Below are 17389 nucleotides of genomic sequence, written 5' to 3'. Positions count from 1 at the left end.
TAGTAAAAAACCCCTTTTTTTTTAAAGGCATGACCTTATGTTAGGATCTCTGAGAGTATGTTTCCATAACCTCTTACCTCTTAAAAGAAGTCTATTACCCTGAAAGCTTCTATGATGCCAAAGATGAGATGTGTTTTACATGATGTTACGAGGATGATGATTTTAATTCTAGAAATTCCAAAGCTTATGATTTAATGCTATTATGAGATTATTGAGTTTATTTCATGATTTGCTCGATTTTATTCATTGTTGTTGATCTCACCTTATGTTACTTGTTCCTTCAAGGTGAGACATAGCGATGATAGTTGTTCCATAATATAAATCGGAGATTACCGACCTCAAGTTACTCCGCTAAAGTGGTAGCTTATGTTTGAACCTCATGCATGCTATGAGTATAATATGTCCGTAGTTATTTTGTGACATTTACCAAGTTTATCATTTCATTTTTTGTTATTAATCGCACTCATATTCTTATGATGTGATGTTTATATATATATAAAGCACTAGTTATGGACAGAGTAGGTGACACTGACTGAGTGTGATGTTTACATAAATAAGGCACATAACTTGATAGTAGTGATGCCGTGGCCTATAATGTGATGTTTACATGTATAAGGCACAACATGTGACGGGTTTTATGGCCTATGATATGATGTTTACATATATAAATGCGCTGGATAGGGGGTGACGCCGTGGCCTATGATGCGACGTGTATATATATATATATATATATATATATATATATATATAAGGCACATATAATAGGGGGTGACGCTCGTGGCCTATGTTGTGATGTTTTGGGGGTGATGATGTGTCATGTTGTGGCATTTCTATAGATATATGTGTTTCTTTCTTGATATATCCATAATGATTTATTTTATTTCGCACATCCATTGAAAATTTCTCAAACGTTTCGATGATTCTATTGATATATTGATTTAAAAAGGTTAAAGTTCCATGTATGGTATCCGCCTCTAAGAGGCAATCAAATGTGCATCTTATCTTTATCCCCTCGTGTTCTATATTTCTTATTATGTTGTTATTCATGTCTTACATACTCAGTACATCGTTTGTACTAACGTCCCTTCGCGGACGCCGCGTTCATGCCCACAGTAGATGTGGATGGATTCGATCCGTAAGAGCTTCATCAATCTTGGGAGCGCTCCACTTACTTGGGAGCTTTGGTATGGGTCTTCATGGTCGCTTGTATTCTATGTAGAGTCCATAGACATGTGTGTACAAAATAGACATTACTCATAACCCTCGCCGTTTACATATCATTGCACGTTTTAAGAGCCTTGACGGTTAGGGATGATGGACATAGAATCGTTGAAGATTATATAGAGATGCGTCGTTATGTTGTGACATATGTCCTTACAGATTATGATAGCCATGAGCTATCTTTATGGTCCACCCAGAAATGATTACGAGATGTATGTTCAGAGGTGCCCGGTGTGTTAGCTCCGGGTGCCCGTCATGTCCCTCTGGTTGGGTCGTGATATCATATCGGATAACAAGAGCCATAAATCATTCACTCGAGCTATACGACTCTTGAGAGGATAAATCATGAACTCGTACAACCCGTACATATATATATATATACGAAAGAATAGTGCAAGCGACTAGGCCGCTACTATACTGTACACAAAAGAATAGGGGCGATAAGGCTACATCATCCCTCACCTACACGTGTCTACGGACCCAATGGAATAGAAATGTAGAAAAGACGGGACGGCCCGGTCATACCCTATGCATATACATCTCAAAAGAATGGCATACCAAATAGACTCCGGTTTGGGTCAAATGGAGCGCACCAACTACGCGCGTGAAGGTCCCTCGAGCGGGACCGCCCCGCTATCTCCGCCTACGGGCATAAATACGCCCCTCAGAAATAGGGGAGTCGTGGAAATGCCTGGTATTTAAGCCCAAAAAACATCAAGTACATAAGAGTCATGAGAGACATCTAAAATAGGAAAATCCGTATCCGACCGCATCGTGAATCGAACATCCGGAACATCCGTTTAACATGGTTATTTACAGGCGTATGATATGCATAGGTCATAATATAACCGCTAGTGCCGAGCAACGTACGGCCCGATCCATATACCATCATCATATATATTGTCATGAACATGCAAATTTCGATCCATATATCATCATCTCGCAATTTTAGTCGGTCAGTGTGGTAATGCGTATATAACGTCTATTCCTTTCCCCATACCCCATATACATATAATATATGCGTATATAATGCCTTCCGGTCATAGGTCAATGTTCATATATATATATATAAATGAATGGAATGCATGAACAAAATAGATACATAGAAACCTCTAATCACATAAGGTCGTACTACCTCCGAGGAACATCCTTTGAACTAACATCATCAATAACCCATGAATAGAAGGAACAATCATAGCTGGCATAGGAACATCAATGACTGAAGTTCTCCTAGTACTTCTAAGAGTAGAGTAATATGGAAGCTCGTTTACTCGCTTGTTGGTTCATATCATAAGATCATGCCAAAAATGAAAGAAAGGTTAGCCTTAACATACCTTAACGTCTCCTTAATCGCTTAACGTTCTCCTTCCACGTTCGCAAGGTCTACATTCAAAAGGATCATACTAAGGTTAAGTCTTGAAGCACTCCTAAGTCCAAACTGGCATAATTAATGAGTTAACAAAATTTGGGCAGCATTTTCCCTATTTTATCAACTTCAACTATATCATAAAATAGCCCCCCAAATAACAATAACATTATCATCCATTCCATAATCAAGAGACTTCATTTGATGCCTAAAATTCCCTTTCATAATCAATACATAACAACAATTTCAACACAATACTATATCCACTCGTGTCCCACCCTTCCTCATCATTATTACTAGCATTCATAGCAAGATTATACCCAAAGTACTCCAAAATTACAACTCAAGTTAATTTACTACGCCTAATATCATCAAATCCACATTTCAACTTCCCTTCTTACTTCTTTCTCAATAAAGTTGTTCAACAACTAGGTATTCTTAATAACATGGAAATAAGTATAAAACTTACCTTAATCACACAAGAACAAGCTTTGAATCAAATCATCCACTTGAGTGAAGTACCAACTTCAACACTAAAGAAAATCTTGGTTTTACCAACCCTAGTGAGCCTCCCAACACTTAATTCCCTTGATTGCTAGCCTCTTGATCCTTAATTTCACTTGGATTTTGTTTAGATATGGCTAAAAGAAGTTTCTACAAATTTCATGGAGTTGAGAAATGATGGAAATGAAATAAAATTAAGAAGGGTTGGGTATATATTAAAAATTAAAAAACTGGGCGGACTCGATTATTACTTGCTAACTATACGGACCGTGAAAATTTTATACAAATCGTATAATTGGAACGTAAAACCCCACTGACTATCCAATTCCGGAATCACGATGGGGGACGGCCAATTATACGGTCCCGTATAATTGGTCCATAAAATCCGACCAACGATTCACCCTCTCTCGGAAATCCGCTTTATGGTGGAAGTCACATTATACCACTGTGAAACATTGTACGGTCCGTATAATAGGCCATAAAAATGCATTTTCCCTAAAACATTTTCTCTTCAATTTGCTTCCAACTTTTAATCCATCCAATAATCGCTAAATATGACTTAACCCTTTATAACTATGAGATAAACGTGTCTAATCTTATTTAGCCTTGATAAATCCCATGTCCAAGATTAGAACCACTAACGCACGGCAAATTTCAATGTACAAAACCACAGGTGTAATAGAAAAAAATGTTGATTATGACTCTACTAGGCCTAAGTTTATTCATCGCTATAAAATAGATCAATTGCTTCAGCTTGTTTCTTTATTATTATCCGATTTAGGCTTGAACATTTTTCTCTCGAGTGTCCTATTATTGTGTTATGTGCAAATTCAATCCGTACTCTTAGTTTCTTTACTTAGGCCTTAATATTTTAACCATACTAATTCTTATCCACCTTGTGTTCCATGTAAATCACAACTTGGGCCATTCGGGCCATTATTGCATTAAAACCTAGTTGGTCAAGCCCAACCCTCATTTTTTCATCGAGTCCGCGGAATACTTGAAAGGGAAGCAAAATATGGAAGGCCCAACCATGGGTGAAAATGTGGTGAAGGCCCAACTATGGGCGAAATGGTAACTGGTGGGCTTAGGGTAGGCCCAACCCGCCTAAACTCCTCTTTATTTTTATTTATGTGTATAAATAGTATTTGTAAAAAAAGAATACTTGTGAAATTATTGGACCCATATGTATGTTAGGATATACGAAACGCATAGTAATTTAGGTAACTCGCCACAAATTGATTTTATAAGTTCGGCTAACGACCGTCCTCAACCTAATGATTTGAAAACTATTCTTTTTCAAAGGGTCACGGTATAAGGAAACTAAAGAATTGGGATTTGCTTAAGTTAAATGGTTTTCATGTCTAAACAAAAATGACGAGTGCTTTCTTCTTCAAAAACATAAAAGGGACCGATTCATCTTAAGTATAAAATCTCGCCGGGAATTGTATTCATTTAATGTAATGGACTTCAAAAAAATGCACTATGAAATTGACGCGGAATAATTTTTACAAAAACTGGGCTAAGTGTTAAGATATTAACTTGGACATTTTGGCTTTAAAGGAAATGTTGGATCTCAAGTAAATTTGTACCATTTGGAATTTGGACTTGATGCCCCTTTTTTCTCGGGAAAATAAGACCTTGGGCCAAAGAAGCCCAACATTAAACCGGACTAAAATGAGATTACTTGTTGGACTAAATTTAAGACCGAGTTGGATTTGGACTTATGATACTGACCGACCTATGGGCTTCAATGAATAAAAAACCGACTTAAGTAAATTACTCGTATTTATTTTATATATGTATAAAACGGAGATATACTCCATATTTTGTATACATACATATAATAAAACCCGTAGGAACTAAACTCATTTTTTAGGGCTAGAATAGTAGTGACTCTACTCGGGAGAAATTCCGGGTGTATCCTAATTTGGCAATAAAGTGAGTTGAAGACTTATGTAGATTTTTAAGCCCCAAATCCCTTTTATAATGGGACTTACCATCGCCAAAAATTTCTCGAAATTAATGATATGAATAAAATGACACTTTTGCGTAAACTTAAAAAATTTTAAGCAAATAATTACTTTTCAAATCACACATTAAAGCTCGTAGGTCAACCGATTCTACGGATCTTTGGTCACTAGGGTGCGTAAAACCTTCCTTTGGGGATACCTAAACCCTACCTCAAACTTTAGTCCAATAAGATTTTTTCTCTTGCTTGAAAACCTCTTTGAACCCAAGCCTAATTTCTTAATAAATTAGGGTGGCGGCTCTAAAAAATATAAAAAATCCAATTAGAGCACCAACAAACCTCTTAGTAGCTTTTATGCACCCGTGTAAAAGTGAACTCGTAACACTTGTTAGTTTATTACATAAGTCCTAGATGCTTTCTAACCGTGATTTTCTTTTTTCCCTCCTTGCATGAAATCCCACATCAAGGGTCACTGGGGCTACCTTCCTTCAATCAACTGCTGGGCCCGAGGCCCAACCCTTGATCGAGTCCAATGAATAAAGGAATCTAATATTACGAAGTCTCAACCTATGGGTAAAAATAGGCACGGTGGGCTTAAGTAGGCCCACCATCACTAAACTCTTCTCTTCATGTATATGTATGTGTGTGTGTATATATAGACACACACACACACACACAACTACTTGTAAATTATTGAAGCCCCAAAGGAACTTAGGGAAATCATGGTAGTGATTAAATATTTTTCTCAAATGAATGATTTTAAGATAAATACGGCCATCACTAATATTCTTTTTTTTTTTTTTTTAATATGATGAACTTGGGATTTTTGCGAGGATGATTTAAATGGAAACAAAATGGAATGTATAGCGCATAAGTTTAAAATGGATCTTGGACCAATTGAAAATTGATTTGGGCATTATGCTTTGGAAAAAGTTGAGAGTAAGTTGGCTTTGGTAGTAGTACATGGTTGACTATTGAGCTTCGATGAACTAAGAAATAAATGGACAAAACCCTTTTTTATACTTAGACTATACTATTATTACAAAGCAGATGTACTCCATTTATTTTCTATATATATATATATATATATAATATATTATTTCAAAGGAGATGTATTCATTTATTTTTATATATATATATATATATATATATATATATACATATATATATATATATATACATATACATACACACACACACAAACTTATAACAATTAAGTAATAACATTGGACCAAGATAGTAGTAACTCTTACTTAAGAGAAAACTTAAATGTGTATTGGTCCGAAAATGAAATGACTTTTAACTCTTATAAGCATTTTTTTTTAAAAGAACCAACTCTTTCTTTCCTTAAGGCTATTTTGCCAAAAAAATGGACTTTTTTTATATGCCATGACAATTTTCGCAAGAAAGAAAATAATTTGAAGCAAATAATCATATTAATCGAACATTGAGGCTCGTAGGTCAATAGTATTCTACAGATCCAAAATACTAGGGTACTTAAAACCTTCCCTAGGGGATCACCAGAACCCTTATCTCAAACTCTAGTTCTAAATGAATTTTTCTCTTGTTTGATAAAACCTTTTTACCTGGTTTTCCTAATTTCCATTATAAAATCAGTGACAATTAAAATATGAAATCCAATTAGAAAGACCAACAAGTTCTTAGTAGCATTTATGCACACGCGTAAAAGTGAATCATACAAGGTTGATGCAGAAAAGAAGGTTATTGCTTATGCTTTACGCATCTGAAGATTCATGAGAAGAACTACCTTACCCACGATTTGGAGTTGGCCACGTTGGTATTTATACTGAGACACTATTTTCATGGTGTTAGTGCCCACCACCAGGAGGGCCATGACGGGAATCCGGTACTAGCCTACCGAGTACCTCTGGTCTAACATTCCATAACAATTTCTAAGTGGGCCATATAGACAAATTTCTCATGAACATCACACTTAGTGCAATCATCAACAACGGTGCAATCATCAACAACAATGTTCACAACCATAAGCCGCCGTGACTACCGAAATATTATATAGCAATAAGAACCGAAAAAAAGCTATTGAACATCTTTTTAAGGGTAACATATGTCTACGAGCTCTGTAAAACATAATCCATAAGAGCAAAAAAGGATTTTCCCATGAAATATATATGTACAAAGGAGTAGTAAAAAAGACCCTAGCCCGGGAAAAGGGGGAGCGTTTTCCGAGATGACGCCGGGGAATTTCCCCAAGGATCAAACTTAATCCCGCATTTCGACGTTGGGAAAACCATTAATCGTATAAGTTGGGAGACAAGATTTTTTGGGGGATATGAATTTTGGGACTTTGCCCCTTCTAACCCCTTTTTAAAACCCCAATTGGTTCATGAATTTGTTGGCATGGAAAAATTTTGGGAAAAATTTTGGGGACCAAAAGTGATAAAATTTGGAACTTGCAAATCAGGGAAATATTTGGCCCTTGGCCTGGGGGTTTTTGGAAATGGCCCACAAAAACCGTGCCCAAATTTTTATTGCCCCAAACCACATGGTGTGGGCCGGACACTTTGTGCCAATCCATATAAGCACAAAAGATGATCAAATATTTATCCTAATTCTTTCCCAAAACCCCACCCAAAAAAATAGAAGTTAAAGGGAACGGAAGAGGGGCCCTTTCCAATTTTTCCCCCCAAAAACCAAAACCCATTCAAGCCTTTCAAAAAAATATTTTGTTACAAACCCCCAATTTTAGGCCCCCAAGGGTTTTGGAATTTGTTTTTTGGGGCCATCCAATCTTTCGTTGTACCAATTGCAAACCCTAGCCTTTTGTGGATTTAAAGAAAAAAAGGAAGAATTGATTATGTTTTTTTGTTATGGTTGTTTTGCTTTTGTTGAGTATTTTAAAAAAATGGATGAAAACATGAAATATAGTAAGTTGGAATTGAGGCCATTTTAATGAGGTTTGGCCGGGGAGGTGTGCATATTTTGTTTTGTTTTTAAAGGGATGAATTAAGTTCTATGTAGTATGTTAGTTGTTGTGGGAAGAAAGGGAGTGAGAATTATCAATAGGGATGTTGGTTGGGCCAAAAAATGGGTCATTTAATGACAAAGAACGCATTAATGTCGCTAGTGTTTTAGTGGTTGTCTAATGAATTTATGTTGGAAATGAGTTTTTAATGACCCAAGATTGATGTTGTAAATGAAAGGGGCTGTTTTGGGAGGTTACGTTTAAGTAACTTGTATAATTAGGAGAATGATATTTTTGGGGAAATGTGAATTTTTGGGTGCAAATCAGGGTTTTGGGAAATGAGGAATATGTTAGGGGGTGTCGGGGGTTTTTGGGGGTCTTTTCTGTAGTTTTGGAGAAATTTTTTGGATTTTTGGAAATGTTGTATGAATTGACCGGAATGTTTTGCTTGTTGGAAAGGGGCCCGGGGTTTTTCAATGTAGGGGAGGGGATGTCGGCTTGAAGGTGTCGTTGAATTGAATTTATGAAGTTGTTGAATGATGAAAAAGAGAGCCAAAGTTGTATTGCTTTCGGGTTGCTTATTGTTGTTGCTAGGTTGGTTGTTGTTGATTTGGCCAAAATTTCGGGGTTTTTTTTTTGGGGAAAAGGCCCCCAATTTTCGTAGAATTAAGGGCCAATTGTTAAAGCCCAAATGTTCCTGCAATGTTTGGGATATTATACTTGTTTGTAGATCTTGGGCAAATTTCCCAGACGTAGGTTGGGAAATTTGAGTTTGAAAAAGGCGAGTGCGACGAGGTATGTAAAGCTCCATTCTTTTTTCTTTGGTGCCTAGTTACAAATAGACAAAAAGACACGAGCCTCGAGGAAATTCATTCCCGCAATCCGAGCATGTTTATGACCCCATTCTTCCCCCAAAAATTGATGTTGGTATGATGAAATATTGGCCTTTATGCCTTTGAAATATTTGATTTTCAACTTTTGCACAAAAAATTTGGGTTTTTTTTAAAAATCCTTTTAAATTTTTAAAAGCCGTATCTTTTTTCGTAAAGGCCCCGATTGCCTCAATGCTCGTAGGTGATTGTATGAGTATGATAAGATGTTTTTCATAAAGGGGGGCCCGGGCCCGGCCCACACCCCGTCGGGGCCCGCGACTTCCTTTTTCTTCCCACGATTTTTTTAAAGGATATGATAGACTATTATTCCTTTCACGACGACCGCCTTTTTTTATCTTTTAATTTGTAAAATGATTCGAAACATAGGGCCACTATGATTTTCGTAGCGGCCCCATTGGGGGACGCTTTGTCCGGGGTCCCGGGGATTTTTCTTTTTGTAGCAATTCATTTTTGAAAAGAACTTAATATGACTACCTTTTCAACCCCCAGTATGATTATATATTTGTTTGTTGAGCCCCAAATGTTGATTCGGGATACCCTTTTGATTCCGATACGTGACTATGATTCCCGGGTTTTTGATATGTTCCCCCAGGGTATTCCCCCAAAAACCCATTTGACCCCCGTTGTGGCTTATAAAAAGATGGTTCGTTTTTATTAACCTATTAAATCTTTGGAAAAAATTTTTTAAAACCCTATTTGGTTACTTATGAATCGCTTGTGCATTCGTTATTTTCTTTCCCCGTCCCGGCCTAAGAGATATCGCCGCACTATGATGTTTACCGGGGAATTTGACCCGGGGATGTGATATGAGATATTACCGTTGGGGTTCCCCGGGATAAGGGGAATGGGGAAAATTACCCCCGGGGTTTCCCGGGGGGGAAGGATATTACCCCGGGTTCCCCCGGGCCCCGGGACGTGTGTATAGTGGTCCCTATATGGATTTTTTTTAGATACAATATGATACCCGGGGATGATGTATGATAAAGACGGAGTTTTGATTATTATGTTATATATGGACGGGCCCAAAGGTTTTCGGAATCGGAAAAACCACCCCCCGGATGGGGTTGATTTCCCTTTTAGAGGGTAAAAATTTTTCAAAAAAAAACAAGCATTTTGACATCCCATTATCCCATTTGTCTTCCGTACCGCTTATGTATAATTTGGGGGTCGGGTGTGGGGACCTTTGGGATTCCCCCCTATTATGTGCCCCCTTTGGGGCACTTTACTTTGTTTTTGACTTCATTTTCCGGACTTCCCCTTTTCATACCCCGAATATTCCGAGACCCCTCTCCCGTTTAAGATTATGTTTATTCGGACCGGGGGGGGTTCCTCCCTTTATCCACCCGGGCCCGGAAAGGTCCGGAACAAGTGGGTTTTTTGGCGCTTGTTCGGCTTTTTGTTAGCCCGGGGGCGGCCCATTCCCCTGGGGGCCCCATTTCCCCCCGCGCGTAGCTTTTGATACGGGTGTAATTATGATAGCCTAGCCGGTTTCCCCCGCGCCGGGGTAATCCATACCCATATATCCCGCGTCCGAGACGATGTCATAATATACCATCTGATCATGCCCATATCCCCTATATACATATATATAGCCTGCATGAGAGCCCAAATAAAAGTTACCACTTTATCGGAGTGACGTAAGGTCGGTAACCTCCGATTTATATTATAGAACAACCATTATCGCTTTACCTCACCTTAAAGGAACAATGATTATAAGGTGAGATCAACAACAATGAATAAAATCAAGGAAATCATGAAATAAGCTTAATAATCCCTTAATAGAATTAAAATCATAACTTTGGAACTTCTAGAAATAGGATCATCGTCATCATTATCATCATGAAAACATAATCATCTTTAGCGTCATAAGAAACTTTAAGAATCATGAATCTCTAGCTCGTGGGAATAAGGACATCATGGAAATCATGTATGAGTTCACAAGAAAGGAGTCATCATTGTCATCATAGTCTTCATAGAAAACACCTTGTCATTGATATCATAAAAACTTTGAGAGCCAGGAACTTCTAGCCTTTTGGGGAACCAGGATGTTATGCAAGACATGTATGGAATCATAACATAGGAATCATGCTTTTAGAAAGAAAGGAACTAGCCTTAACATACCTTTTTGTCTCCTACTACTTACTCTTATCCTCCCGAGCTCTCAAATCTACATTTGAGAGAATTCATACTATCGTTAGACTTATCGTCATATGCTTATATTAAGCTTTCAAATTAAACTACTTCATATCCTGCCGAAAATCAGGCAGCATCTCCCCTGTTTATATGCCTAGCTCGAAATCACAATCCAACAACGAACAACAACAACAACATTATTAATACCAATATGCTCCATAAAACATCCCTCACGATATTTTTCAAATTTCTCAACTAACCAACTCGTTATACAATTATTTAATAACTTTACCTCCGTAAATAAACCTAAATCAATATCAATAAAGGAAGATTCATACCTTACTGCCGCTAGAACCACAATATATTCACTTTCCACCTTGAGTTCAAGCCAAGACTAAACGCAATACGATTTTATAACCGCAACTATACGCTGTCCGAACCCGAATCCGGAGATTAAACTTGATTTGGGCTAAAATTTGATGTATGGAAGTTGGAGGAAAGTTTCCAGAATTTTGGAGAGGTTTGGAGTGTTTTTGGATGGAAAATGAGGGGGTGAGCCCCCTTTTATAGTATTCCAGAGTCTGCCTCAACCGACCTAAAAATTACTCAGCGTGTTCGCGCCACCTTGGGGCGCGTTCGCGCTGAGTTGATCCTTTGTCCTCTGTGCGTTCACACCACCTCCAGGTGCGTTCGTGCAGTGTTAATTTCTGCCCTGGCAGTCCATCTTAAAACGTTCATAACGTTTGACTCCGATGTCGGATCGATGCACGTTTTGTTCCGTTGGAAACTAGACTTCCCGAACTTAATTTTAGGCTTTTGTTTCACTCCAAAACTCTAAATATACTAAAATATTTTATCTCTCCAAGTTAGACCAAAATTATCGTAACAAATCTTACCCAACTTTTCTCCAGAGTTCTGAAAACTCAATCTCCTTGATTCACTTGTCCTCCAACCCTTCCATGACTTATTACATGAGCTTAAACCCTCATAATCATAAGATGAGCGCATATTATCTCATATCTCCTCGACAATAGCTCCAGTGTCCACAATTGTACAGCTAACACCAAGCGAATCTCAACGTACAAAAACCGCAAGGTGTAACATTCCTCCCCCCCTTAGAAACATCCTTTCTCGAATGTTAAGTTCTTAGGGATTTCTATGAAAATTATGCCAGAGTCTCCCCTGTTATTGTACCGCTACGTCTTTGGTTCTAAGTCTTCGAACTTGTCTATCTAGAATGGCAATAGGTACTTCTTCATAGGACAATTTTTCAGTAACTTGGACATCATCTATAGGAACAATTCTAGAAGGATCTCCTACGCATTTTCGAAGCATTAACACATAAAACACTGGGTGGACTGACTCTAACTCTGAAGGCAAATCCAACTCGTAGGCTACTTGGCCTACCTTGCACACAATCTTGTAAGGCCTAATATATCGGGGACTAAGCTTGCCCTTCTTGCCAAATCTCGTTACACCTTTCATCGGTGACACTTTCAAGAATACCCAGTCATTAACTTTGAATTCCAAGCCTCGTCAATAATTGTCCGCATAGGATTTTTGGCGACTTTGTGTTGTTAACAACCGATCTTGGATAAGCTTGATCTTCTCCACAGATTGTTGGATCAAGTCTAGGCCTACTAACTTTATCTCTCCTACTTCGAACCATCCAATAGGCAATCTACATTTTCTTCCATATAAAGCTTCATATGGGGCCATCTGAATACTGGAGTGATAGCTATTGTTGTACGCGAATTCAATAAGTGGAAAATGATCATCCCAACTTCCTCCAAAATCCAGCACACATGCTCTTAACATATCTTTAAGGGTTTGGATAGTGCGCTCAGCCTGTCCGTCCGTTTGTGGATGGAACGGTGTACTAAGTCTCACTTGTGTTCCCAACCCTTCCTGGAAGGATATCCAAAAATTAGCTGTAAATTGTCCTCCTCTATCAGTAATAATGGATACTGGAACACCGTGAAGTCACACTATCTCTTTAATATATAACTTTGCATAATCTTCTGCTGAGTACGTAATTCTGACTGGAAGGAAATGAACTGATTTTGTGAGTCTATCCACAACCACCCATATAGAATCATACTTATGCCGGGAATGAGGTAAGCCTGTAATGAAGTCCATATTAATCGCCTCCCATTTCCAAGTTGGAATCTCTATAGCTTCTAGCAATCCTTCGGGCTTCTGATGCTCCATCTTGACCTATTAACAATTAGGACATTGGGCTACAAACTCTGCTATATCTTTCTTCGTTCCATCCCACCAATTTATAGATTTAAGATCATGGTACATCTTTGTCTCTCCTGGATGGATAGAATAACGGGAATGATGAGCTTCTTCCAGAATCTGTCAACATAATCCTGCAAAGATTAGGGACACATAATCTACCTTGGTACCTGAGTACTCCATCTGCAGAAACCTCAAATTGTGACTTCTCCTTCTGAGGAAGCGCACCTCTATAATGAGCTAACACGGGGTCCACATATTTACGCTTCTTTGCCTCCTCTACTAAAGATGACACCGTGGGGTTCTGGACAATAACTCCCATACTACCCGAGTCCATTAAGCGAACTCCTAGGTTGGCTAGCTATCGAAGCTCACGGACTAACTCCTTATCCGGCCGAACACCACACAAACTGCCCATAGATTTGCGGCTAAGAGCAACGGCTACCACATTCGCCTTTCCAGGATGATATAAGATACTCACATCGTAGTCTTTCAATGGCTCAAACCACCGCCTTAAATTCAATTCCTTTTGCTTAAAAATATATTGGAGACTCTTATGATCCATATAAATGTCCACATGAATGCCATACAATTAGTGTCTCCACATCTTCAATGCATGGATAACCGCAGCCAACTCTAGGTCATGAGTTGGGTAGTTTTTCTCGTATTTTCGCAATTGCCTTGAAGCATAGGCAATAACTCTGCCATGTTGCATCAACACACTACCTAGACCAACACTTGAAGCATCACAACAAATAACATAGCCCTCATATCCTTCTGGAAGTGTCAGAATTGGGGCCGAAGTCAACCTATCCTTCAACTCCTGAAAGTTGCGCTCACAAGCGTCGGTCCATTGGAATTTTGCTGATTTCTGAGTCAGCTTCATCAGTGGTTCCAAAATAAAAGAAAATCCTTCCACAAATCTTGTATAATAACCGGCCAACCCCAAAAACCTACGGACCTCCGTGGGCGCTGTAGGCCTCAGCTAATTCTTCACAGCTTCAATCTTCTGGGTATCTACTTGAATACCATCGGCTGAAATAATATGCCCTAGAAAAGTTACAGAATTTAGCCAAAATTCACATTTTGAAAATTTGGCATATAACTCCCGAGCCCGAAGAATTCCAAGAACAGTACGTAGATGATCCACATGCTCTGCCTCTGATCGAGAATATTCTAGAATATCGTCGATGAACATAATCACGAACAAATCTAGGAAAGGCCTGAATACATTATTCATCAAATTCATGAATACTGCTGGGGTGTTAATCAATCCAAATGACATTACCCGAAACTCATAATGGCCATATCTAGTTACAAGGCTGTCTTTGGAATGTCTTCTTCTTTAACCCTCACTTGATGATATCTCGATCTTAGATCTATTTTTGAGAACCATTTGGCACCTTGCAGTTGATCGAATAAATCATCGATCCTTGAAAATGGATATTTATTCTTTATGGTCACCTTGTTCAATTGTTTGTAGTCAACACACATACGCAAGGAACCATCTTTCTTCCTTACAAACAACACCGCCGCTCCATATGGCGATGAACTAGGCCTAATAAAGCCTTTTTCAAGCAGATCTTTCAATTGCGCCTTCAACTCCTTTAACTCGGCAGGGGCCATTCGATAGGGAGGAATGGATATAAGCTTAGTATCTGGCAACACATCAATAGTAAACCCAATCTCCCGTTCTAGTGGAAGACCTGGAAGCTCATCCAGAAACACATTGGAAAATTCATTCACTACGGGGACAGATTGGAGAGTTAGTAGTTTTGCTTCTGTGTCTTGGACCCGGACTAAATGATAAATATAGCCCTTAGCAATCATCTTCCTCGCTTTGAGATAGGAAATAAACCTACCTCTCGGGGATGCTGTATTGCCTTTCCATTCTAAGACGGGTTCTCCCAAAAACTGAAATCGAATCATTTTTGTTCTACAATCAACATTAGCGTAACAAGAGGCTAGCCAATCCATACCCATAATAACATCAAAATCTAACATTTCTAACTCATGTAAATTAGCCATAGTAAGGCGATTACAGACTACGACCACACAGTTCCTATATACCCGCTTAGCTACCACTGGGTCCCCTACAGGTGTGGATACCTCAAAATATTTGATTGGCTCAGGTTTCACCCTAATATGATTAGCAATATAAGGAGTAATACATGACAGAGTAGAACCCGGATCAATCAATGCACACACATCATAAGAGGATACCGACAATATACCTGTGACAACGTCAGGGGAGGACTTAAGATCCTGCCGTCCAGCTAGTGCATATATACGATTCTGAAGACCACTGGAACTGGATGCTCCTCCCCTACCTCTACCACGACCCGCTAATGCCTTTGCCCCATAGGGCGTACGGATGATGAGAAACTGGCTACTAATATTGTGGGCTGAACCCTATCTCTGCCGCCCCTCAATGGATAATCCCGCATCATATGACCACTCTGACCGTAGGCATAGCAAGCGTCTAAACCTTGGCAGAACTTCCCCGCATATGTCTTACCACATTGATTGCACCGCGGTTGTGGTAACGGCGGTCTCATCTGTCTGGAATCACCTTTATACTGGGAGCTCGAAATCCTGGAGCTCTGATCCGGTCCTGAATAAATGGGGCGATCAAATAACCTGCCCGCAAATCGGAGAGGTGCACTGGCCGCTGATTGGCCTGAGTGACTGGAATATTGCTGTCTTCGACTGCCTATGAACTTTCTAGTGGCACCGAAAGATCTGGCCCTCTTACTGTCCCTTCTATCAGAGTCACGCTTGCCTCTTTACGGCTGCTGCTGTTCTTCCAAATTCTGAGCATGGGCCTGAATATAAGCAATATCTATCCCGTCCTGGAGCGAGGCCGTCAAGCACTCCTTAATAAAATGTAGCCCCAAACCACTCACGAATTGGTCTACGCGGTCTACCATGTCAGCTACTATGGCTAGGGCATACCTAGCCAAAGAATTAAAATGGAGACTATATTCCCAAGCGCTCATATTCCCTTGCCTGATATTCAAGAACTTGTCGGCTCGGGCTCGTCGAACCTCCGGTGGTAAGTAATGTTGCAAAAAGGCATCCACAAACTCTTGCCATACTGGGGGAGGAGCATTTGCCCTTCGCGAAGACATCCAAGTGTTGTACCAGTGGACGGTCATATCCTACAGTCTATAAGAAGCCAATTCAACTGACTCAGTATCAAAAACATGTATTATTCGTAGCGTCCTCTGCATCTCATCTATAAAACCCTGCAGGTCTTCATCCGACTTCGACCCGTAGAATTCTGGAGGATTCAGACGAATAAAATCACGGGCTCTTGCGCTGACCGCTATATCACCCTGGCTCAAGCCTGTCGCCGCTATGCCTGAGCGGTAACTAACTTGGTCAGCAACTGAATAGGCTCGGTCATCTGCTGGCCTGAGGTGCTTGGCGGAGAACTAAGGGTACTGGAGCTGGAGCCTCTTTATGCTCCTCTAGTAGGGGTGGAGTAGGAGAGGTCCGAGATGGAACCTCGTTATGAGACTCACCCTCTTCTATATCTGCCGGTGGCTCCTGTTCAGTCCTTCCTCCTGCCACCGTGTTGCTCTTCTGGGCCGCTGTAGCTTTTCTTTTCGTAGGCATTGCTTGCTCTTCTGGGCCGCTGTAGCTTTTCTTTTCGTAGGCATTGCTGAAATCATAACATACGATTAGGAAAAAAGGGATCCTGATAACATAGCTCTATCGCACGATCTAAGACAAGAAAGAAGGTCAATTATTCCTAAATGCCCTGCAGCCTCCTGTTTATAAGTGTGGCGCGCTTCACACCCATAAGCAGGACTCTACCGGACACGGCTCATAGACATACCCTAGGACGAATTGCTCTGATACCACTTTTGTCACGACCCAGCCGGAGGGCCATGACGGGTACCCGGTACTAGCCTACCGAGCACCTCTAGTCTAAGATTCATAACCATTTCTAAGTGGGCCATATATACAGCTCATGAATATCATACTTAGTACTACCATCAACAACAGTGTTCATAAGCATAAGCCAACGAGATTACCGAAATATTATACATCAGTAAGAACTGAAGAAGCTATTGAACATCTAACAGCATACACATGTCTACGAGCCT

The 17389-nt window shown here is 39.6% G+C and overlaps 1 protein-coding gene across 1 annotated transcript in view; it reads right to left on the bottom strand.

Moving 5' to 3' along the window:
* LOC132031555 (uncharacterized) overlaps nt 1–16895 on the bottom strand; it is a 20527-nt gene extending 3632 nt beyond the window's left edge. The window contains exons 1-2 of the mRNA XM_059421541.1: nt 16802–16895; nt 14739–14980 (exon numbers count right to left, since the gene is read on the bottom strand). Coding sequence (XP_059277524.1) covers nt 14739–14980; nt 16802–16895 — 336 coding nt within the window. The remainder of the gene's footprint in view (nt 1–14738; nt 14981–16801) is intronic.
* Nucleotides 16896–17389: the final 494 nt, after the last annotated feature.

This window comes from Lycium ferocissimum, chromosome 9, assembly GCF_029784015.1.
Source record: "Lycium ferocissimum isolate CSIRO_LF1 chromosome 9, AGI_CSIRO_Lferr_CH_V1, whole genome shotgun sequence".
Classification (NCBI taxonomy): Eukaryota; Viridiplantae; Streptophyta; class Magnoliopsida; order Solanales; family Solanaceae; genus Lycium; species Lycium ferocissimum.
Note: the sequence above shows the minus strand (reverse complement) of the source record. Positions and strands in the feature narration are given on the sequence as shown.